At 39.7% G+C, this 25,242-nt stretch overlaps 1 protein-coding gene across 2 annotated transcripts in view; it reads right to left on the reverse strand.

Moving 5' to 3' along the window:
* Positions 1-2,700: 2,700 nt before the first annotated feature.
* Positions 2,701-25,242, reverse strand: part of LOC117508108 (ubiquitin-associated and SH3 domain-containing protein B-like) — a 151,411-nt gene continuing 128,869 nt past the window's right edge. The window contains exons 2-15 of one of the 2 annotated variants that reach the window (XM_034167759.1): positions 25,043-25,096; positions 21,199-21,385; positions 19,020-19,218; positions 17,585-17,754; positions 17,214-17,422; positions 16,616-16,745; positions 12,988-13,111; positions 12,655-12,774; positions 11,704-11,796; positions 11,370-11,514; positions 7,630-7,736; positions 7,388-7,497; positions 3,408-3,605; positions 2,701-3,363 (exon numbers count right to left, since the gene is read on the reverse strand). In XM_034167759.1, coding sequence (XP_034023650.1) covers positions 3,468-3,605; positions 7,388-7,497; positions 7,630-7,736; positions 11,370-11,514; positions 11,704-11,796; positions 12,655-12,774; positions 12,988-13,111; positions 16,616-16,745; positions 17,214-17,422; positions 17,585-17,754; positions 19,020-19,218; positions 21,199-21,385; positions 25,043-25,096 — 1,786 coding nt within the window. In that variant the 3' untranslated portion in view covers positions 2,701-3,363; positions 3,408-3,467. Of the gene's footprint in view, positions 3,364-3,407; positions 3,606-7,387; positions 7,498-7,629; positions 7,737-11,369; positions 11,515-11,703; positions 11,797-12,654; positions 12,775-12,987; positions 13,115-16,615; positions 16,746-17,213; positions 17,423-17,584; positions 17,755-19,019; positions 19,219-21,198; positions 21,386-25,042; positions 25,097-25,242 lie in introns of both variants that reach the window. The other variant, XM_034167758.1, reaches the window with a different exon arrangement.

The following is a 25,242-nucleotide window of genomic DNA, read 5'->3' on the forward strand; positions in this document are numbered from 1 at the left end:
ACACACACACACACACACACACACACACACACACACACACACACACACACACACACACAAAAACCCGAACAAATCCACTATGCTGTAAGCCATCTGGAGGCATGAAGAGCTGTTAGGATGAAGAGGATGAAGTTAGGATGAAGAGTTGGACTAATTTCTGATGTGATTTTTCACTGGACTGAAGTCTTTTATTTTTTTTTGTTTGTTTTTTGTTTTGTTTTTTTGGAAGTACACAATGTCAGTGCATGGCATCATGGACTATATCGTCAGAAATATTTTTGAACTATCTACCTGTTTTTCCAAGTTAACTGGGAATGATTTTGGACTCCTATTTAAAGTTTGTGTTGGACTGTCAAGCACCAGTGACGCACATCAAAATGTAAGTCACTTTTTCTGCTAAATGTTAAATATTAAATGGCAAGGATCTATTTTAGCTGTTCTATAAAACAAATAATGAATGTTTTTATATTCTTTCAATGCAACAAATATTTAATTTGGTGAAAGCTGGAACGTGCCATTCAACGAGGTGAACATTCCAGCTGTCATCTCATGAAAGCTGGTAAAAAAGTCATGCAAATTACTGGTTGAGCTAATAGGATTAATAAATGGAATAGTTTTGACAGTGCTGAATGCTTGGTCTCCAAAGTAAAGGTCAAACAAGGTTAAGGTCCATTGGATTCTATGACATGTGACATATGTTACCCTGTAACATGATAACTAAGCATGATACATGGTCCAAACTATTTCTTTTTAAAAGCCTGTTAACTCAGCTAATAATTTGCATCTTTTTTTTTTTTTTTTTTACCAAAATTGGAGCAACATTAACTTTTGACCCCTGTACAAACTGAAACTGACCTTTGTTACCATTTTTGCTGTTTTAGATAGTCCAAACTATACCTTTTTGGAATTTTTATGCTCAGAAAAATAATGTAGTGTACTTTTCAATTTGATTGGAGCATTTTTAATTTTGACCCCTGTGTAATTCTTCAATTGACCCCTACCTGGCTGCCTATTGAAAATTCAAGTGGCTAGTCAGTTTTTTCAAAAGAGTAATGTCTAAGGAGTATTTGTGCAGAATTTGATGCTTGTATCACCATTTGCAGGATTTTGCTCTAAATACTTTCTTAGCTGCTGCACCATATAGAAAATGGATGGATGGATGGATGGATGATAATACTGATCCCAATGAATGTTAAATACATCTTTAGCAATAACAGCAGTGTGATGACCAAGCTGCTTGTTTCTAGAGCAGAAGGTTCCCAGTTCAAGAGTACCCTAGCCCATTCTCCATGAAATCTCAAGTTGCATTAGGAAGGGCATCTGGTGTAAAACTTATGTCAGCGCAACATGCAGATCCACGTCAGGAATCATAATACCTTGAGAAGTATTCTGGTACCCCCAAGCATGATTATACAGTATTTGCACACAGACATTCTAGACCACCGTGTTTAAAGACTAACACCGCCGTGCAACACAGACGCTGCTTACATAAGCAGGCTCACAATACATGTTGTCTGCACATATCAATGCCAGTTATCTGCAATGGTACATTTCAGTAACGGCATACAGTGCGTCTGGAAAGTATTCACAGCGCTTCACTTTTCCACATTTTATGTTACAGCCGAATTCCAAAATGGAGTAAATTTTTTTTTTCTCAAAATTCTGCTCACAACACCCTATAATGACAACATGAAAAAGTTTTTTTTTTGCAAATTTATTAAAAATAATAATAAAAAACCTAAGAAATCACATCCTCAATACTTTGTTGATACATCTTTGTCAGCAATTACAGCCTTAAGTCTTCTTGAATATGATGCCACAAGCTTGAAACCTTCAAAGCAGCAGAAATGTTTTTGTACCCTTCCCCAGATTTGTGCCTCGAGACAATCCTGTCTCTGAGGTCTACACATGATTCCTTTGACTTCATGCTTGGCTTGTGCTCTGACATGCACTGTCAACTGTGGGGCCTCATATGTAGACAGGTGTGTACCTTTCCAAATCATGTCCAATCAACTGAATTTACCCCAGGTAGACTCCAATTAAGCTGTAGAAACATCTCAAGGATGATATTGGAAACAGGATGCACCTGAGCTCAGTTTTGAGCTTCATGTCAAATGCTGTGAATACTTGTGTATTTTTTTTTATTTTTAAGAAAATTGCAAAAATCTTAAAAAAAAACTTTTTGCATATTGTCATTATGGGGTATCATGTTTAGAATTTTGAGGAAAAAATGAATTTTATACATTTTGGAATAAGTGAAGCACTGTGAATACTTTCCAGATGCCATGTATTATGGCCACTGTAGGGGGAAAAATAGTGGAGCAGTGGAAGGGAGAACAGAAACTTTCTCACCATCTATCGCTCACCATCTCTCTCTCTTTCTCACACTTGCACATACAAATCTACACATTCAGGTAGCATAAAATAAAACAAACAAACAAAACAACAATATTAATGTGCAGCCATGCATGTTCAAAATACTAATTTGCACATTTTATATAAACACTTGTGACGTGAGGTTGCAAAGCATAGCAATGATGTTTGTGATGAAAAAAAAAGTCACCACCAGCCACTGGTGACCAAATATGCTGTAAAATACGCAACAAAAGTGAATTGAAAACAACCATTAAAAGAAAAAAAAAAAAGAGTAAACACTCATGGAAAAACAAAAAAAACTCATCTTGGTGTTGCATTACTTCACCACACCAACCTTTGGTGACTGCTGTGCACTCTAATGGATTGGCATTAATCCATTCATGCATCAGAAATTCTTTCTCTTGTTTGCTTTCTTGATATTGCAGCACTGCATGTCTGATAAATATAGGAAAAGCCATGTAAAACTCTGTTCAAGACTTGGCAACTTAAAATATTTGAAATATGAAAAGTTTCAGGTCAAAAAAAAAAAAAAAAAAAAGAGGGATTGATCCTGAGGCATCTTACCTGAACGTATCTGCCAAGCAAAGTCCAAAACATAGATGACTGCTCTACCTGTGGTTTTCTTACAAAAAATAACATTTCTAAACAATACACACCACACTTTCTGTGTCATACACGATGCTGAATTCACAAAATGTCCTGAGACGGGGATGATTACATGTAGAGCTAATAATATGGAGTACAATATTAACCATGCTGCTTGATTCCATTATAATATTCCCACACTGGCATAAACACACAGCCATCACTGCCCGCCGCTGTTGCAAAAACCAATACTTCATCAAATGTGAGTGTAGACATTTCCTACATTATTGCTGAACCAAGTCTCACAGGATCGCAATCCAATCATTTACTAGCTTCTGCACTTCAGACTTCTGAGATCCTTCATGCACTGCTGCTCATCCACCAGCTGTGTAAAGAAGGTCAAACATAAAAGCTCCAGTATGTTGGGGAAAAGATCTGAACCTCCTGTTACTGCACGCTGTGGAAGTACAGTCAGATCAGGTGGAGTGTGTCGGCTCAGGCAGACGTCATTCTTGTAGCAGCGTCTCCCTCCATTCGAAGGTGTGGTTTGGTCCGTGTGTGAGAGGGAGGATGGGAGGGTCCACTAACTGCCACACCCCCGTGTCTCCCTGTTCCTCAGAGGAGCAGAAGCCCAGGTAAGGGATCTAAAGACCAAGAGGAGAGATTCATAGAGTTACAGTTATCTGGTAAACACAGCAGAAGAAAATTTTTTTCTTTGACCCTGTTAGGACTGGACTTGGGAGCATGGGTGTGTGTGTGAGACACATGGAAGGGAATGCACCCAACGGATTCTCTTGGCGAGAAGGCGCCACAGAAAAAGAAGATCGTTTTCTGTGCTCGCCATTACAGCTACAATGAGTACTGCTACAGTGGAGAGAACGCTGCAGGCTTAAGGACGTAGTGAGAAAGTTTGACATCATGATCCTGGAGCCAGCAGGATTCCAGACACATTTGCGTTAAGACCTTCCCGAATCCTAAATTACCTAAATTCAGATAGGAAACAACCCATCTTAAATCCATTTTGCGCCTTTCATATTCAGAAAAAACCTATGTGGCTTGAGCTAGATTTGGCCTGAATCCCACTCAAACCAGTCTGAAAAGACTCTTACAGTATCTGACTAAAAATTAATTTGAGGAATATAATTTTTAATAATCTCATATCTTGTCATTTGAGCTGGATAGAAAACAACTCGTCTTTTATCCATTTCGCACCTGTCACATTCAGAAAAACAAGAGTGCTCTGAGAGCACAATATCCCTCACTGGCAAATGCTGCTTTGGTACAAGTGCTCGCTGTATTCTGGTAACATTTCAAGGACTTGTACCAGGTTTCCCAAAATTCCTCCTAAGAATGTGAGAGGAGTTGATTTTAGAATGCAGAGACCAACTCATGAAACTGGCAGTATTTAGGTTTTGTTAATCAGGGGCCATAACTCTGCCAAAATGTGTCAAACATGTATAATATTACAATGTGCGTATTATCAACCTATAACAAGGATTTGTACCAAGTTAGATGATATTTCTACAACCCCAGTTCAATGAAGTTGGGACATTGTGTAAAATGTAAATAAAAACAGAATACTGTACAATGATTTACGAATCCTCTTCAACCTATATTCAATTGAATACACCACAAAGACAAGATATTTAACGTTCAAACTGATAAACTTGATTGTTTTTGTGCAAATATTTGCTCTTTTTGAAAAGGATGCCTGCAACACATTTCAAAAAAGTTGGGACAGTGGTATGTTTACCACTGTGTTACATCACCTTTCCTTCAAACAACACTCAATAAGCATTTGGAAACTGAGGACACTAACTGTTGAAGCTTTGTAGGTGGAATTCTTTCCCATTCTTGCTTGATGTACGACTTCAGTTGTTCAACAGTCCGGGGTCTCCGTTGTCGTATTTTGCACTTCATAATGTGCCACACATTTTCAATGGGTGACAGATCTGGACTGCAGGCAGGCCATTCTAGTACCCGCACTCTTTTACTATGAAGCCATGATGTTGTAACACGTGCAGAATGTGGCTTGGCAATGTCTTGCTGAAATAAGCAGGGACGTCCCTGAAAAAGACATTGCTTGGATGGCAGCATGTGTTGCTCCAAAATCTGGATGTACCATTCAGCATTGATGGTGTCATCACAGATGTGTAAGTTGCCCATGCCATGGGCACTAACACACCCCCATACCATCACAGATGCTGGCTTTTGAACTTTGCACTGGTAACAATCTGGATGGTCTTTATCCTCTTTTGTCTGGAGGACACAATGTCCATGATTTCCAAAAACAATTTGAACTGTGGACTCACTTGTAGATGTAGCTATGAACTGTGTTAACTGACTGGTTTTCTGAAGTGTTCCTGAGCCCATGCAGTAAGATCCTTTACATAATGATATTGGTTTTTAATGCAGTGCCACCCGAGGGATCCAAGGTCACAGGCAATCAATGTTGGTTTTTGGCCTTGCCGCTTATGTGTTGAAAGTTCTCCAGATTCTCTGAATCTTCTGATTATATTATGGACTGTAAATGATGGAATCCATAAATTCCTTGCAGTTGAATGTTGAGAAACATTTTTAAACTGTTGGACAATTTTTTCACACAGTTGTTCACAAAGTGGTGATCCTCGCCCCATCTTTGCTTGTGAATGGCTGAGACTTTTGGGGATGCTACTTTTATACCCAATCATGACACTCACAATTAGTGTCCTCAGTTCCCAAACGCTTATTGAGTGTTGTTAGAAGGAAAGGTGATGTAACACAGTGGTAAACATACCACTGTCCCAGTGTTGCAGGCATCCATTTCAAAATGAGCAAATATTTGCACAAAAACAATAAATTTTATGAGTTTGAACATTAAATATATTGTCTTTGTGGTGTATTCAATTGAATATAGGTTGAAGAGGATTTGGAAATCATTGTATTCTGTTTTTATTTATATTTCACACAACGTCCCAACTTCATTGGAATTGGGGTTGTACTAAAAATGTAATATGAGTTGATTTCAGAATGCAGGCACCCAAGTATGAAACTGACAGAGTCTAGCGTTGTTAATCAAGGGCCGTAACTCTGGTAAAATGAACCCAACTGGAATGATATGAAAATATGCATATTACAAGAGGTGGGACAAAGTCACTGTCAAGTCAGTTTCAAGTTATCAATCTGCAAGTCCCAAGTCAAGTCTCAAGTCAGCTTGCAAACAATTGGTGGTCATTCTGACTTGAGACTTGAATTGTGACTTGATGGTGACTTCGTCCCACTTCTGAATATTACAAACCCATAACAAGGATTTGTACCGTTTCACAAAATATTACAAACCCATAACAAGGATTTGTACCAAGTTTCACAAAATTCCTTCTAAAAGTGTGAGAGGAGTTGATTTCAGAACGTTTATACCTTTTTTGGGACGTAATGCTTACTCAGCAATACATCCAGCAATACTGTATTGCTTACTCAGCACAGTCAAAGAATTTGTACTGAATGAAGATGAACACAAAAATCCACCCATTGGAGTTATCAAAGTTTGCAAATCTATTTTTGCTCTGAGGAAGAACTCAACAAAGACCTCTGAACTTTAGTTTGAAATCAGTTTAAGTGCTCTGAGAGACATACAGTTGGTATTATGTAATTAGTTGTCTTCAGTCACCTACCATTAAACATACGGTCACAACATGTTAGACTTGATCACCAAATGCATCTTGTGCTCACAACCACAAACAAAAAATAAGAACATAAATGTTTTGAAGTAGATGGGGAAAAAAAAGAAACCCTTCAAATGCTCAATCATTGAAACAAATTTTTTCGATGCTAAGATGCCGTTTTCATATGTGCATGTCACTTGACTGGTTAGGTACAAAAGAAAAAAAAACCTTTGAAGCCTGAGCTCTTCCTACATCTTAGTCAATGCTTGCACCTACTGTTCCAACACTTGTGCATATCCAGCCACATTGAACCATTAAGAATGAGAGAGAAACTGAAGGAACCAGAGGGATTATGGATGAGTTTACAAGTACAGGGTAACTAAAAAAAAAAAAAAAAAACCCAGAACCCATAAAAACTGTAATAAATCTTACAAAGGTCCAGCAAATTTCTTGACTTCGCTATTGTTCCAATCATTTTTTCCAACATGCATTGGTCAACTAAGGCAAAGACATTTTGCCTGGAGGCCTATTTTGCCAACACATCATCATTTGGAGCCTAATTTTGAACATGATTTCTATGAAATGCCAACAACATCACTTAAACTTTTGCGAATGATCGTACACAGACTCAAGTTTAAGTCCCACTGGACCTTTGTAGGATTTATTACAATTTTTATGGGATCTGGGTTTTTGGGGGGGTCACCCTGTAGGATGTATAAAGGGGGTAAAAAACAATAACAACAAAAACGAGACAGCATCACAAAATAAATAGAGAGTGAACAGACCTTTCGGACTACTTGGATGAAGTCCTTGGCGCTCTGTGGGCTGCGACCCTGCAGCTGGCGGGTGCAGGCCTCTAAGGAAGAAGCGTGGGCTACAATCAGAACATTGTTTCCTATGGAAAGTGGAAACACAAGCAGGATGCAACATCAGCGGTAGACAAACACACATTCACATAAAACCTCACCTACACAAACACAACAACATGGACATGATGCTCCAGGAGCTTTGGCCGCTTCTCTCTTACCAGTGTTTTTACAGTCTGACAGGATATCTTTGGTTACTTGGTAGCTCCGGCTCATGTAGTTCTCGTAGGATTCAGACACAGTGAGCTTGCTCACTGGGATCAGAGGTCTACATGAACACAAATACCCATCATTTATTTTAAAAAACTGCATTCATAATACAAAATAAATATATGACGGACAACACACAAAACTCTGTTTGACTAATCCTCCAGCCAACAAAGAGAAACCAAGCAGACAATGATAAAAATCAAACCTCCTTCTGGGGTTAACAACATCACTGCTCTGCCTTCCTAGTTCCTTACATGCTTTATACATCAGTAGGCCAAAGTCTTTACGGATGAAACATTTCAATGATCAAATGAGTGAATCTCTGTACATGTAATTTAACCTTTTTTTTTTTTTTGAGAAGTCCCATTATTCCCCTTTGAAGACATCAGACCAGAATGATTTTCTTTCAGGCCCATTTTCATATTGTGTCCTACTGGAATCCAAAAAGCAGTTTAGAAGTTAGCATTTAGTTGAACTTAATATCATATGTATCGCTGCATCATTAAGTACAAAATTTACAATTATCCTCCCTTGAAAATGTGGGCCCAGAATTATTTTCCTTCATGCATATCTCCATATGGGGTACTGCCATTGTGTGAAGTTTCAGAGAAATCTACAAAGCAGTTTCAAAGTAGTTGCAGTTCTTCTTCTTTGTCTTTCGGCTGTTCCCGTTAGGGGTCGCCACAGCAGATCAATCGTTTCCATCTCGCCCTGTTCTCTGTATCTTCCTCTGTCACACCAACCACCTGTATGTCCTCCCTCAGGACATCCATAAACCTTCTCTTTGGCTTCCCTCTTCTCCTCCTGCCTGGTGGCTCCATCCTCAGCATCTTTTTCCCTATATATTTCAATTTTTTCAATTTTCAATTTATTTTAATTTATATAACGCCAAATCACAAAAGAGTTGCCTCAAAGCGCTTCACACAGGTAAGGTCTAACCTTACTAACCCCAGAGCAACAGTGGTAAGGAAAAACTCCCTCTTAGGAAGAAACCTCAAGCAGACCAGACTCAAAGGGGTGACCCTCTGCTTGGGCCATGCTACAAACATAAATTACAGAACAATTCACGGACGAATATACAAGAAATGCTATTGGCGCACAGGACAGGAGGGTCGCCTGGATCCGTCCTCTGCATGTCCAAACCATCTCAATCTCACCTCTCTGACTTTGTCTCCAAACCGTCCCACCTGAGCTGTCCATCTGATATGTTCATTCCTACTCAGGCTTCCTTCTACTGACTTTCATTCCCCTTTTCTCCAAAGCATATCTCCACCTCTCCAGACGAGACGCAACTTGCTCTCTACTCTCACTACAAATCACAATGTCATCTGCAAACATCATAGTCCATAGGGACTCCTGTCTGATCTCATCCGTCAACTGTCGATCACCACTGCAAACAAGAAAGGACTCAAAGCTGATCCTTGGTGTAATCCCAGCTCCACCTTGAACGAGTCTGTCATTCCGACTGCGCATCTCACTCCTGTTACACTATTCTTGTACATGTCCTGCACTACCCTAACATACTTCTCTGCCACTCCAGACTTCCTCATACAATACCACAGCTCTTCTCTTGGTACCCTAGCATAAGCTTTTTCTAAGTCCACAAACACACAATGTAACTCTTTCTGTCCTTCTCTGTACTTCTCCAACAGTATTCTCAGAGCAAACATTGCATCTGTAATGCTCTTTCTCGATATGAAACCATATTGCTGCTCACAGATCTTCACCTGTTTTCTAAGCCTAGCTTCTACTACTCTTTCCAGTAACTTCATGCTGTGGCTAATCAACTTTATGCCTCTGTAGTTACTGCAGCTCTGCACATCACCTTTGTTCTTGAAAATAGGAACCAGCACACTGTCTCCACTCCTCAGACATCTTCTCACTTTCCAAGATTTTATTAAACTATCTGTTTAGAAACTCTACTGCCATTTCTCCTAGACATTTCCATGCCTCCACTGGAATGTCATCTGGACCAACTGCCTTTCCACTCTTCATCCTCTTCATAGCAGCCCTCACTTCTTCCTTACTAATCTCTTGTACTTCCTGATTTGCTCTCACCACATCATCCAGCCTTTTCTCTCTGTCATTTTCTTTATTCGTCAGCTCTTCGAAATATTCCCTCCACCTTCTCAGCACACGCTCCTCACTTGTCAGCACATTACCATGTGCATCTTTTACTACCCTAATCTGCTGCACATCCTTTCCAGCTCTGTCCCTTTGTCTGGCCAATCGGTACAAGTCCTTTTCTCCTTCCTTACTATTCAATGTCTTGTACAGCTCGCAATATGCCTTTTCCTTTGCTTTTGCCACTTCTCTTTTCGCCTTACGCCACATCTCCTTGTACTCCTGTCTACTTTCTTTATCTCTCCGACTATCCCAAAAGTTTTTCACCAAGCTCTTTCTCCTTATGTTTTCCTGGACCTCTTCATTCCACCACCAAGTCTCCTTGTCTTCCTTCCACTGTCCAGATGTCACACCCAGTACTGTCCCAGCTGTCTCCCTCACCACATCTGCAGTACTTTTCCAGTTGTCCAAAAGTGCTTCCCCTCCAACCAGTGCTTCTCCCACCTGCTCGCTAAATTTCATACAACAGTCTTCCTCCTTCAGCTTCCACCATCTGATCCTTTGTTGAGCTCTCACTCTCTTCTTCTTCTTTACCTCTAAAGTCATCCTACAAACAACCATCCTATGCTGTCTAATGACACTCTCTCCTGCCACCACCTCAGAGTCTTTGATTTCTTTTAGCTATCATTTCCTATAAAGAATGTAGTCCACCTGTGTGCACCTTCCTCCACTCTTATATGTTACCCTGTGCTCCTCCCTTTTCTTGAAGTAGGTATTCACCACAGCCATTTCCATCCTTTTTGCAAAATTAACTACCATCTGTCCTTCCCCATTCCTATCCTTGACACCATATCTACCCATTACTTCCTCATCACCTCTGTTGCCTTCACCAAATTGTCCATTGAAGTCTGCTCCTATCACCACTCTTTCATGCTTGGGCACAGAAATCTTCTTTCTCTCTCATCTCACAACCTACCTGTGGGGCATATGCACTGATGATATTCATCATCACCCCTTCAAATTCCAACTTCACACTCATCACCCTGTCAGACACTCGCTTAACCTCCAACACACTTTTAACATACTCTTCCTTTAAAATGACCCCAACACCATTTCTCTTCCTGTCCTCACCATGTACAACAACTTGTACCCACCGCCGATGATCCTGCTCTTACTTCCCTTCCACTTGGTCTCTTACACACACAATATGTCTACCTTTCTCCTCTCCATCATATCAGCCAGCTCTCTTCCTTTACCAGTCATACTACCAACATTCAAAGTCCCAACTGTCATTTTCGCCTTTCTTGTTTTCTTCTTCTCCTGCTGTTTGTTGAAACGTTCTCCTCCTCTTCTTCGTCGTCTTCGCAGTTATGAACTCAATACCACAAGATGCATCAATTAAATACAAAATTCCAACTTGTTGTGTGAGTTTAAGAGGAGTTAGGGCCACTGGACAAAGTGAGATGGTGATCCCAACTTTTTTCCCCCACAATGTTTTCCCACAATTTTCCCAGTTTTTTGGTTCGGAGTATATCAATCATAAATCATTTTGTTTCTTGAAGTAAACATTTTTGGATCATTTCATTACAGCAATGACATTTGCATATATGACAGTTGTTTCTTTTACCTGTATGTTGTGTCCACACTGAAGTGAGCTGTAGCCAGATCAGTGGGAGGTATCCACGCAGGTAACGAATTCCCAGAAACCCACTTGGTCCATTCAAAAAGACCAGGTTCCACACGTATCTTCAGCTTGCCTTCCTGCTGCATACCTGTTGGTGCAAAAAACTGGATTTGATCTCACAATGGTGTCCAGAACAATAAATTAATCTTGTCCACTGAAATTCAGTATCTCGAAATCTTATTCAAAATTCTGATACAAACATGCCTCAACTGGTCTCTTTGGGGTTCTGTGTATGAAAGCTGGAGAATACCTGTTTTTTGGTGAAGATTTCACTGACCTTTCAGGATGTTCTGTGCTGTCTGAATACACCGCAGAGATGGAGAGCAGTACAGAAAGTCTATCATTGTGTTGCTCTCTAGTAGCGCCTCACCTGGAAAAACACATATTGTACATAGCACACATAGACTAAAGGCAACATTGTTGTTCACCGTTGTTTCACCAGGTCTAGTACCTCATGTCACCAAGCAAAGCTGGTGCTGTTTTTCAAAATGAATGGTGATACAAAATTTTAGGGGCCCTCTCTTGACAATGTGGAGCACGGTTTAAAGCGCAAAGCGCATGTGCAATTGGGGCGTGTCCAATGCTATGTGCTATTTACACAGTGTGTAATCTGAGTGGCAATGAAATCACAGAGCTCAAAGGGATTTAGCCATTTAATTAATTAGGCATTTCATCAATTAATTACGTGTGTTTTTTGGCATAACAGGAATTTAACGAGATTGTTAGATCTCATTGCCTTTGAAAGCCAGGTGCGCTGGAACCCCGTGCACTGCCATTTAGATTGAGGGCTCAAGTAAGAAATTTTCTGGTGCAAAGAGGAAAAAGACCTGCCATCATTTATGGGAGCAGCCCCCAAAGCTCCCTGAGGTGAAGCAGTAAAGTTACGTTTTGTATTTTTCCCTTTCATCTTTACTTTTATATGTATATGTAAGAAATATATATTGTATTTGTTTTCAAAACACCTTCGTTGTAGTTTGATGTGCTAATGCATATCCCCGGGTGCACAAGTGGAGTATATGCACATCGTGAACCTGCCCAGCAGAATATCATACTATTGAATTTAGACCAGGTTTTTGATGGTCTATAATGCAATTGTTTTCTGCTGCTTCAGGGTAGTAATGCACCTGACCACTCTTGTTGTTTACATGGGTTTGCTAGGTTTACTTGTGCTGCATGCTGCTTTGCATCAGGTGTAAGATGGGGCCTGAGGTCTACACTGGCAACGTACCTACAAGCCGAGCTTGTGTGGCTCCAAACACAGTGATGGGAGCATCCATGTCATAATCTCTTTGTCCTCCCCACAGCGGCAAGCTGGGAGGCATGTTTAAATTGGACCGCACATATTTACCTGCAAAACAAAGTGAGATCACTGTCTCACATCTAAGCATGTCCCTGAATAAGTACTTTACTAACATGACAGTGAAGGGAACCAATTATATCTACTTTCTAATGCAATTCAGAGACATTTAAAATATATTCTTTGTGTGTGGAAGCTGGCGTAACAATGCAATACTACGCCTTACTGCATCTTTTTCCATTTGAAGAAGTACAACTATCTCACCTTTTCCGTCTGAACAGAGGGAGAGCCAGTGTTTACCAAAGACCACATCCATCCTCTCACCATGCCGACAGACAAAAAGAGTCCGCTTAGGCTGCCGAGAGTGAGTACCGCTGATCCGCAGGACCTGCTGCAAACGCAAGGTATCAATAAATCACTTTTTTGCTTTTGTGAAAATATAGCAGAGGACCCTGCCACTGAGTTCATGACCAATTTTCCGGGAGCAATTTTTTAATTTAGATTCCTTGAGATAGGCCCAAAAAAGAGATTTTAGCCAGGGTAATTTTTTTCAAAATGCGAGCTAACTCTAACGGGGTGATATTCAAGATGGCCCCCAAAATCAATAACATGGTATATTTTCACTTCTGTATGACCTAGGCTGTTAAATTTGATGTCTAAACCTGTTTTTAGGGTCAAAGAATTCAAATATGCACATAAAATTGAGACATTTTCAACACAATATTCAAAATGACCACCAAAATCAATATCATGATATATTCTCACTTCTACAAGACCTACAACATTAATGTTGGTGTATAAATGTAGATTTTTGAGGTCAGCTAATTTAAATATGACCATGAAAATTATGTATTTACAACAACAGGGGGCCTAAGTTCATTATATCTAATATGTGATTAATTTCTTACTAGATACCAAATAAATCGCCATTACTTTAACCTTTAACATGTCTCATCAAAAGTCGCAGTGCTCAGTAGTTGGTCAACATCAAGTTCTAATCTATCTAATATGTGATTCATTTCTTACTAGATACCAAATAAATCTCCATTACTTTAAGCATTAACATGTCTCAAAGTAGTAGTGCTCAGCAGTTAGTCAACATCAAATTCCTTATAACTAAAAAGTGATTAATTTCTTAGATACAACCTCAAGCAGTCTCTTTACATCAACCATGTGTAGTACAACTGATAATCATGAACATTAGGTGATCATTTCAATTCAGTCAATCATCAGTATCACTGTAATCATTGTCCCCATCACTATCTTCAGAAAGTGTCATGTCATTGTCAGGTCATGAGAGTCTCTGTCAGGTGAGATTCTTGAGGTTGATTTATTTTTAGACTCTTCCATTTGAGAGCTCTGGCCTGACTAAGCCTCTTGCTGATTTTGTCACTGTAGATGTATTGGAAGCAAGTAGTGCCCTTCCCACCGATAGCAGAATTTGCTTGGCCTCTGTACCCACACCTTTGTCAAAAACATTTACCATGGCCATAGAAGGCAGCGGTGGTACCACAGCCACTGTGAACATACAGTGGTATGATGATTTTAGCAATGTCTTCTGTACAGAGCAGGCAAGAATTAATAATGTTGTCTCTCCATTTAAATCCAAGAATGCCACCAATTTTATGAGCTACATAAGCAACAAGGACAACCACATCTGTGTCGGGATCATACTTTCTGATTTGGGAATCAATGTGGTTGCACTCATATTCACTTCCATCCCTGTGGTGAGGTTTTCACATTTGAGGCCAACAGAGTAGATCAGTTGCTTGTTTGCCAGATGAGCTGACATACCTTTGAACTGGTTTTTCTGAAATGCTTGCAAAAGCTATTTATTTCTGGGACTTGCAAACAGGTTACCAAGTAATTTAGGTGATGGGAAGCATTCTTCTGCTCTGATGAATATGTTTCTCGTTCCTTCACTGCTGTGTTTGCTTGCTCGCATGATCCTTTCACTGTCCTTGACGGTGTATGGCAATTCATATGGATCATTCGCCAGGACAAGTCTTGTAGCAGATTTGTGACATCTCAGTATTAGGGAAAGCATGGCTGAAGCATATTCTGCCCACTGTTCCATCGCATTTGTTATGTTTTTCAGCTGATTGAAGGGATAAATGCCCTATGAAACCCATGTAGATTACGGCAGGACCTCAATTTGTTTTGACTTCTGAGTCTTTCTTAGTGTGCCATTTACGCTGAAGATTGGTAGACATTCATCTGTGAACCTGGATTCCATGATGTCTACCAACACCAATTTGTCATGGTGCTTCTCTGCCATTTCAAAAACAGCTGCCTTTGGTGTTGAAAATATGTGAATTTTATTGACATATTTGGATTCCTTGACCCAAAAAGCATAGGTTTAGACATCAAAATTAATGTTCAAGGAAAATATATCATATTATTGATTTTGGCAGTCATCTTGAATATCGCCCCCTGGTGGAGTTAGCTCGCACTTTGAAAAAAATTACCCTGGCAAAAATCTTTTTGTTTTGGTCCTATGTCAAGGGATCTGCATTCAAAAATTGCTCCAGGAAAATTGGTCAGGAACTCAATGACCGTGTCCTCTAGTAATAACACAATAACGTGAAATGTCACAGCATGGTTGCACTGTCCTTTCACACATTTCAAAGTTAAAAGGTGTCCAAACTTCCCCCTAAATTTTTGATTGTTTTGCTCGTTGTAATTTTGTAGCCTGAAAAAATAAATCACTGAATGAAGTAATTATCTCTAAACTATACAGTAAAGATTTGCTTAACTTTGACAGAAACAAAATAACATCATCAGCAAATAGTGAGATCCTATGTTCAGCAGGGCTGACAGTTATACCAGCAAGGCGAGGGTGCGAGCATAGTGCGATTGCCAGTGGCTCAGTGGCTAATATAAACAACAGAGTAGACAGCCTTGTCTACAGCCTCTTAATTTCAAATGGTTTGGAAATGTTCCTATTAGTTTTTATTTCTGCAGTGGGGTTGCTATACAAAATTTTATCCATTTTATAAAATTCTTTCCACATCCAAATTTCTTCAAAACCTCACAAAGATATATCCATTGAACTCTATGAAATGCCTTCTCAGCATCTAGTGATAGAAGGGTTTTGTCTGCTGCTCCTTTGTTACTGTGTATTAAATTTAACACTATTGTTACATTGTGAAAACCCCGTCTCCCCCAATAAAATCCATTTTGATCCCATTTAATTATATTTGGTAATATTTTTTTGAAGTCGCTTAGCCAGTATTTTAGAAATAATTTTCAGATCTGAATGTAATAAGCTAATTGGGCAGCGCAGTCTCATTTGAGGGCGGGCACTCAGGGGTAAAATATGACACAATAGTAGTTAGTACTGTTGCTTCACAGCAAGAAGGTCCCAGGTTCACTTTCAATCTGAGTCTTTCTGTGTGGAGTTTGCCTGTTCTCCCCATGTTTGCTTGGGCTCCCTCCGGGTGCTCTGGCTTCCTCCCAGCTCCAGAGACAGGCAGGTTAGGTGAATTGGAAACCTTAAATTCATCATAGGTGTGAATGTGTTTGTCTGTCTACTGTATTTTCCAAAGTATAAGTTGCGTTTTTTTTCTTTTCTTTTTTTTTTTTTTTACTAGTTTGGGATGTCCAGTGATTTATACTCTGGTGTAATTCATTTTCCAGAAAATACGGTATATGTTTCCCTGTGATAGACTTGGCAACCTGTTCAGGATATACACCGCCTCTCGCCCAGTGACCACCGGGATAGGATCCAGCTCCCCCCATGACCCTTGATTGGAGTTATCAGCAACAGAAAATGAATAAATGCATGAATGAATGAATGCATGAATGAAGCAACATCAGAACACTACACAAACTTGATTTTCAAAAATTCATGTTTTGAAAGGGAAATGATGGACTGTCAGAACAAACACACCTGCATTGGATGACAAATCAGACTTAAAGCGGGCGTGTCTCCAGGACTCCGACTGTCCAGTAGTCCATCAAACATCCCTCTGTCCCTGCTGGATTTGTCAGAAGGGCCACAGCTGAAGAATGAATGGGATCTGAAGTGCACAAGAAGAATACAAATAATGTGTCAAGTCAAAATGTCATTATTGTTCTCTCTTGGTGACTGAAAAAGCATTGGGGCATGGACAAACAGCTTTACCGTCTTTTGCAACAGATCAAAGTGATATACAGTGTGACTTGCAAATGTCAGAAAAGATCACTATTGTCATTCTTCTGTTTGTATTATACTGCAGAGTTTCCCAATCCCGGTCCTCGGACCCAATGTACTGCACATTTTCCATTTCCCCCTGAATGAATCAGAACAATTCAGCTCAGTCAGCTGTTGATTAGCTGAACACACCCGACTGAGCTGATCTGATGTTATTAGTTCAGAGACAAATAGAAAATGTGTAATACTTTGGGTCCCGTGGACCAGGATTGGGAAACACTGTTACAGTGTATTTTTACTTTTGTTTGTGTCATTAAGGCCAGCCCTTGGGCCAGTGTTAGAATCCTGTGCTCACCCATGAAATACCCAGGTGTCTGATTCATCTGCCAAGCTGACATAGTTCTCAGGGAGCAGGCCTGAGAGTCCAGTAGCCAGCGAGGTCCCATACACCCAGCCCTCACTGGAACTACTCTGGTCCACTTGTGACATGAAGACAAAATCCCCAGGAACCAGCTCCAGCTCATCGTCATTCTGTGGTGTGTAGGGATACACCACCCGCAGCGTCTATAAGTCAGAATAGTGGTTTGTCACAGGCTGTACCATTGTGTATATATATTTTGAAACATGCAGCATAAAAGCTGTTCAGTCTCAACTGGCATTTAATCAGCGTCTTTGACCATCACACATTCATTAGCGATACACAGTGTTTGTTTGAATAATACTAACCTCATGGTTGGCAAAACGAATGTCCCGTGAGAACAGGACAGCCAGCCAATCACAACCCAACTTGACTTCAATGCCTTTGGCGAGTTTCTCCAGCGATGGGAGGTGATTGGTGGGAAAGTTATAGGCCAGAGTAACATGGAGCTGCTTCCTATGAGGCTCCACGTGAACCTCTGAATGAGAAAAGCAGCTCATTAACTTACAGTCCAATACAAAGACTTCATGCATTCAACAAATTGCCTTTGATAGGCTCTAGAGTTATTTTGGTATTATTCGCCAGGTTCTCTCGTGGTATCTAGTCGTTTTCAGTGTGTCCTGTATGATAACATTACTTCAAAACTTGCTCCAGTAAAATATGGTGTATCGCAGAGTTTTGTACTAAGGTCTCTGCTCTCTTTTTACCCTCTTGGACAGATACTGCAAAGCTATGTAATTACGATCCACTGCTATGCTGATGACACTCAACTTTACATGTACAATAAATGCAGATAATCTCTCTTACACTAAGACTTCAGAGGATTGTCCAGCATCAGTGAAAAATTGGATGTCTAGCAATTTCTTACTCAGCTAACACTAACATTGGATACATGTGTAATTCATCATAGTAATAATAATAAGAGGATTATGTTTAATGTGAGTAGCCAACGAAAGCACTCATTAGCAGCTATTTCCAGAAGGGCCCATGGCATGTGTCTCTTCTCCTCCTTAGCACACCTGTTCAATGTGCCACTTGGGAGCTTGGCTGCAATCAGGAAGTGAACCCAGATCAAGGGCATCCCAGTCCAATGTGCAGACCATTGTGCCACCACCTCCCTTATATAAAGCTAACAATGTTGGGGTCACCTTTGATCCTACACTGTCTTTTGACTTACACATTAAATAAATAGAAATTCGACTAGCATATGTTAATAGCATTTTCCTCCATTGTGAACACAGCTTCATTGGGGAAGTGACGTGCTGGGATTTGTTTTGCTTGGGTTTGTTACCATTACAAAAATAAAGTGTCAGTAAACACACAACCTGCTTGGCAGAACTTAATAAAGCAGCAATTATTTTAAAGACAATATAAACAGAAAAAATGAGTGGAATTCACTGATTACACATAAATGGAATCTGCATAAAGAAAATGTTTGCCCTGTGACAGACTGGTGGGCTGTCTAGGGTTTACCCCACCTCTCGCTCTATGACTGCCAGCTACCCCGTGACCCTTAATTGGAATAGGCAGGTATAGGAAGTGACTCAATGATTAAAAAAGAAAATGTGTGTTCATTTTAAGATACTTATGGTAAATGGTAAATGGACTGCCTCGCATTCACCCATTCACACAAACACACTCACACACTGATGTCAGATGCTTACCTACAAGAACTACGGGAAACAATACTTATCAGAAATGTGAGTATGAAGTAGTAGTTCCCATGTCAATACTGATTCTTACCTGCCTTCCTGGTGGCCTCTGTGGCAAAATCAGCCGCAAACTGCTTGAGGACATCAGCAACCTGCTCCTCCACGAATAACCCAATGAAGTTAGATGAAGTGTAGAGCTCCAGGGGCAGCGGGCTGGGAAATCGTCCCTTCCACTGCATTACAGTGGTTTGGAGAGCCTCACATAGAGACTCTACTTTATGGTCTGCACACTATGTAGATGGGAGGACAAATTATGTAAATGTCGATTAACACACAAAAGTGACACTGTGAGATCATAGTACCCAATGGATCAAGTCAAGATTGTATGCTGAACAAAAAAAAAAAAAACCTCACTGATGCAAAGCACAGCCATCAAACTCAAATGCATCAAAAGTGAACTTGTGCGCCCGTTTGTCCAAACATAATTACTGTCTTGGGTCTCAGGCAGGGTGAGTGAGTGCGTGAGTGAGTGAGTGAGTGAGAGAGAGAGAGAGAGAGATAGATAGATAGATACTTTATTGATTCGGCTGTCCAGCAGTAACACATCCACGCATAAACACATAAAAACACACACAAAAATACATAGTTAACTTGAAAATCACTAACAAATAAAATGCAAATGTTCAGACCAAGCTGTTATAAAGTCTTATAGCAGAAGGGACAAAAGACCTCTTATAAGGACAATATAATATGGCATAAAGTATTAACACAATTTTTCTTCCATGCCAGTTTGAAGAGTATCATAACTAAATAATGACTGAAAAAAAAAAAAAAATGAATTAACTTTAGTCTTTCATTATACTGTATTTTGGGAAGCACATTGCATAAGGTTAGAAAGTGCTACACAAATGAACAATAGTAATAATAATAATAATAATAATAATAACTGTTATTATTTCTGTACTAGCAGTGCATGTTTAGGGCTTTTATTGTAAAAGGTCAGGATGGGAGCGTGTGTTTCTCATTCCAAGTTACTTAACAGTGACTTCAATGTGGAAAGTTTTGCTCATCTTTGTTCACACAGTGGAGCCTCTGTGTCTTTATTTTGATATCCTTTCATAAGTATCAGTACCACTATAAAATTCTACCAGATAATCTTTTTATCAACAATTTCCTCAGCTTTAGAGGATGATGTGAGGTCACTTTCCCAGTCATTTTCATGCCCCTCAATGATTCCACTCTGCCTCCAACTCTTTTTTTAATCCTCATAATCGCTCACAACAGAGCTTTCTTCACCACCGGCACAGGTAGGCAAAACAACACTGCAGCAGCTAAACAGCCAGTGAAAAACCTGTTGATGCTGTTCTTACATTTAATTCTACTGTGTAACAGGCTGTGGCAGCATAAACACATTATGCATAGGTTTAGGTCATTCTATTGTGGATTTAAAACAGCAAGTTATTGATTATAAGGCTGTGTTATTTATGTCTCCCCAAGTGTAATTTACAGGTGTTTAAAATCGATTTTAAAATTTTTGATTCACTGTGCCCCGGACACTAATTTACGGGGCACAGTGAATCAACTTAGAATATAATGAAAAACACATGATTATAAAGATTTCTTCAAAATTATTAAATATATGCTGACGCATATACAAACTATAATCCAGTAAACCAGCTATGTAATGTGTGAGTGTCTTATATAGTGATATAAGTCCTTTAGAAACTATTATGAATACAACTGTCAGAATTTCTGTTCAAACGTGAAAAAAGTTGCTTATATACACAAATTATAGAAATAATTCATGAAAAAAATAAATGTCTAAGCTTCAACAAGTAATATCTGTCATCCACTTGGACGGGGTGGTCTTCTAACTAATAACAAATTTTTGGGCCACCTTTCCTCTGTTGTGAGAAATAAATACAAAGACACTAACATCCACAAAATTTACTTTTGATAGGAAAAATAAAGACTTCACTTGCCACTTAGTTTTACCCTTAATGAATTCAAAAACAAAACACTAATTTATAAGGGGGATGTGTTTATGCATAAAAATATGGCGTAACTGCTGCAAATATAGATGTAGTTTTGCAGATATAGCTACTGATTCACTGTGCCCCTGATTCACCGTGCCCCGTTTCCCCCTATATATGTCCAAAGCTTTTCATCATCAACATAAATTTTATTGTGAAAAGTTATCATAACCTTTTTATTGCCCAGCTCTAATTGGGTCTTGAGCGCAAACCGTTGCAGTCATACCTCCATCTTACCATGAAGAACTGGCAGAGGGTGATGTGGGGAAAGATATTGTGAGCTTTGTTTTTGCCACACGTGACCCGACTCTGTTGCCAGAAGTGGGATAGCTGGTTCTGCAGTGGTCCACTGGGTCGCAGGTAGAGCACAAATTCCCTGGGCAGGGGGTCATCCAGAAATGGGTCGTCAATGTGGGAAAACAACCTGGAGAGATGGATGTGAATGGAATTGAGGGCAATCTTAGTGCATAAAGCTCAACTTTTACAACAAAGGAATCTTAGGTAATTCACTTGTGGCACAAGCAAAGCCTTAAAAGCAGAACTGCAAATTCTCATCCAGACAGCTGAAACTTTTGGACCCCACGGCTCTTTTAAAATTGCAACATGCTCTGCTTTAATGTGACATTCAAGGAAAGTAAATGTTCTCCTGTGCTGTCTTGTTCTCTATAATGATGTTGTGCCTTGCAGCCATGAAAACAGACATTTTGAGTTAAAAAAAAAGGAGCCTTTTTGAGATTTCATAACAGCTTCTTTTCTCTGCAGTAATTTTAGGGGAAACATTGTTGCCAAAGGCCATGCTATGTACAGACTGATCGACATAAATAAGATCTCACTCTTTGACCAGTTCCAACTGTGTTTAATAAGTGAACAGTGCAGGTTAGGTGATCAACTATGTATGTCTACTTGTTGTTTGGTTTGTTTGTTATTTGTAGAATTAGACAGAACCTAATGAAATGACTTTAATGAAGGAGTGAAGCTGGGCCAAGGAAGAATTCATTAAGTTTTAGTTCAAACTGGATTGAGGCGCAAAGCCTAAACTTGATCCTTAATGGTAGACTTTAATCCAGACCATTTTTATCCCATAATTAGGATCAAAAATCAGGTCAGCAAACAGGATCAAACGTCAGTGATCTTGAGCTAAATATAGCAATCAGAAATATATCAAATCTGGATAAAATATCACAATTAGGATCAAATGACATATCAGTGATCAGATCAAAGTTAAAATTTGGATTAAAGACCATCACTCAGGATTAATGTCTCACTACTAGGCTCAAAGAACAGTTGTTCAAAGTTAAATCACAAAGGAAGTCACAATTGGGATCAAAGCCCAGCCATCTGGAGTGTACTTCAGCAATTGGGATCAAAGGAGCACTATAAACTCTATTGAGTGCCAGCCTAATTTAGTCATTGTGGTCACAAGTATGTTATCAACCAAGGTCTCAATCTGTTGAATAGTATTCAGTTAAAGCTTTCTTATTACCTCCACCAATGAAACTATGTTGGCCGAAAAGGCTGATCAGTGGGATAAGGAATTGGGCTGTCCATATATAGATGTGGGTTTGATTCCCAAGCATGCTACCTGTCTGTGTCCTTGGGAAGACACTTTATCTGCATTTTCTGCATTCACCCAGCTGTCAATGGCAACTGGTCTGGTCTGGAGAAGTAACCTGCGCACCATCTAAGGGAAGTCATAGAGTCTCGCCCACTTCATACCACAGAATCTGGGGATAAGCACCAGCACCAAATGGCCTCGTCATTAATTATCTATACTTGCTTATTTCAATTCAGGATCACAGGGGAGCTGGTGCCTATCCCAGGAGTTATTGGACAAGAGGCACGGTACACCCTGGACAGGACACCAGTCTATCACAGGACCACATAGAGACAGTCAGACAAACACATTCACACTGACAGTCAATTTAAAGCTTCCAGTCACCTAACTTGCATGTCATTGTGCCGTGAATTTTTCACAAAAGAGTCCCTGATCACCAGACGAGAGTCTAACTATTTTAGCTGTGCTCAGCTGTTTAAAATATCTTCTGAAAGGTGTCCAGAAAAGCCAGAGGAAGTCAAAGTTCCAAAGTAGCAGTTTGCCAGCAAAAGGAAGCAAATTCACAGCGTTTTCAAAAAACAAACAAACAAAAAACAACCAGAACAGGTTCGAAACACAATTGTTTGCAGTCATCTTTATACCTTAAGGGGTCAGTTTCTCTGCCCCAAGTGGGTGGTCTTAGCAAATCTTACACCGATAAAAACAGCTGCTAATGACATTTTTTCCAAGCAATGTGCAGGAGTGATCAGATCACTTCCTGGAAAATCCCCAGGCATTGTGAGAGTTCAACTCTGGGTCATCAGGCCTTGTGAGGTTACTCTGATTTACTCTTCCTTTAAAACCCAAATTATCATCATTTTCGCTATGTTTGATTTTAATTCAATTTTCCTTTTCTTTAAAATTAAGTGCTTTACTCACATTACACCCTTAGTTCCAAATTCTGGCCTCATGCATTTTGCACACAACATATGTTTTTATATATGTTTGACTATATTAGGTGTGTTTCTCTAAATGCCACCACGCAGTCGGTGCAAAGAGAGTATATACTTTATCCTTCTAAACACCTGTTAACTGTTATCAGTAATATACAACCAAACCATCTTCTGGCCTTTGCATATCATCATAACAAGTTTGTTATTAGTATGTCATCTGTCTTTGGTTAAAAAAAAAAAGACACTACATTTGGAAGCGGGAGGAAGCAGGAACACCCCGAGGGAACCCATGCAAACTCCACACAGAAAGGACCAGGTGGGAGGCAACTACGACCTTCTTGCTGTGAGACAACAGTGCTAACTACTAAATGACTGTGCTGCTCTACATTGAAGTTAATTACGGTTGAATTGTTTGTTGAGTTGTTGTGAACCAGAATTAATCACAAAGGTATGGATTGACTTACAAAAAACGTGTTTGAGATATGGTAGAACCTGTTATATTTTGGCACAAAGATTAATGAATGTAATTTCTTTCAGCTTCTCCCTTTTTCTATTGAAGATCACCACAGCAGATGTTATGGATCTACATCTTGATGTGGAACAAGTTTTACACCAGTTCTACACCCTTACAGATGGAACTCCACATGACATGGAGAATGGGCACCAGTGGTTTTGAACCAGGAACCTTCTGTTTTGGAAGCAAGTTCACTAACCACTTGTCCACAACATTGCCACAACAATGAATTAATTTTTTTAAAATAATTTTTGTAAGCCTTGTGGAACAGGGGATTTTTTCCCCCATATTTTTGTAAACCAGTCATGAAAAAAAAGAAGTTACAGATTTCAATAAATAAGTAAATCCATTCATCTTCTACCGCTTAGTCCAATTATGGGTCTCGGGGGTCTGGAGCCTATCCCAGCAGCCATAGAGCGCGAGGCGGGGTACACCCAGGACAGGACGCCAGTCTGTCGCAGGGCCACAAACAGACAAACAAACACAGACACACCCACACACACCTACGGACAATTTAAAGATTCCAATCCACCTAACCCGCATGTCTTTGGATGTGGGAGGAAAGCGGAGCACCTGGAGGAAACCCACGCAAACACGGGGAGAACATGCAAACTCCACACAGAAAGGCCACGGGAATTGAACCCACGACCTTCTCGCTGTGAGGCAACAGTGCTAACCACTAAGCCACCGTGCTGCCCTAAATAACTAAATTTTCAACTTAAATCATGGCTACAAAATGGGATATCTATAGATGAAGGGCCTGTTGTGCCTTGGAGCACGTATGAACTCTAGTGCCCCTGTAGTTTTTAATTATTATTTTTTGTTAGAATTTGAGATTCTCTGCATGACACAAATAATCACAAGTTAAAAAAAACACACATGAAGGACAGCAGTCGACTGTAATTCTTTAGAAAAAAAATGAGCTGTTTGATCAGTTTCAAGGCAGTAAATTTGATTTGTTACATGTCTGTCTACAGCAGAGGGCAGTATAAAACACTGCTTTCTTAGGTATCTTACAGATCTGTGTGTGTGTGTAGGTGTGTGTGTATACATGATGTTTGCACACTTGTTCGAACCCACCAGTCACATGCTGCTTGGACACTGCGTCCTCCTGTTGATACCAGAGCTTTCAGTCTAGAAAAAAAGACAAACAAAAATGAACATAAAAAGACAAACAAAAATGAACATTCTTTGTGACTTCCCAAATAACGCTCTTGCAAATCTTTGAGTTCCTCATCTATAAGCAAAATTTAAAGAATAAATTGATGATCTGATCTGTA

The sequence above is a fragment of the Thalassophryne amazonica genome, chromosome 4, assembly GCF_902500255.1.
Source record: "Thalassophryne amazonica chromosome 4, fThaAma1.1, whole genome shotgun sequence".
In the NCBI taxonomy this organism is placed as follows: Eukaryota; Metazoa; Chordata; class Actinopteri; order Batrachoidiformes; family Batrachoididae; genus Thalassophryne; species Thalassophryne amazonica.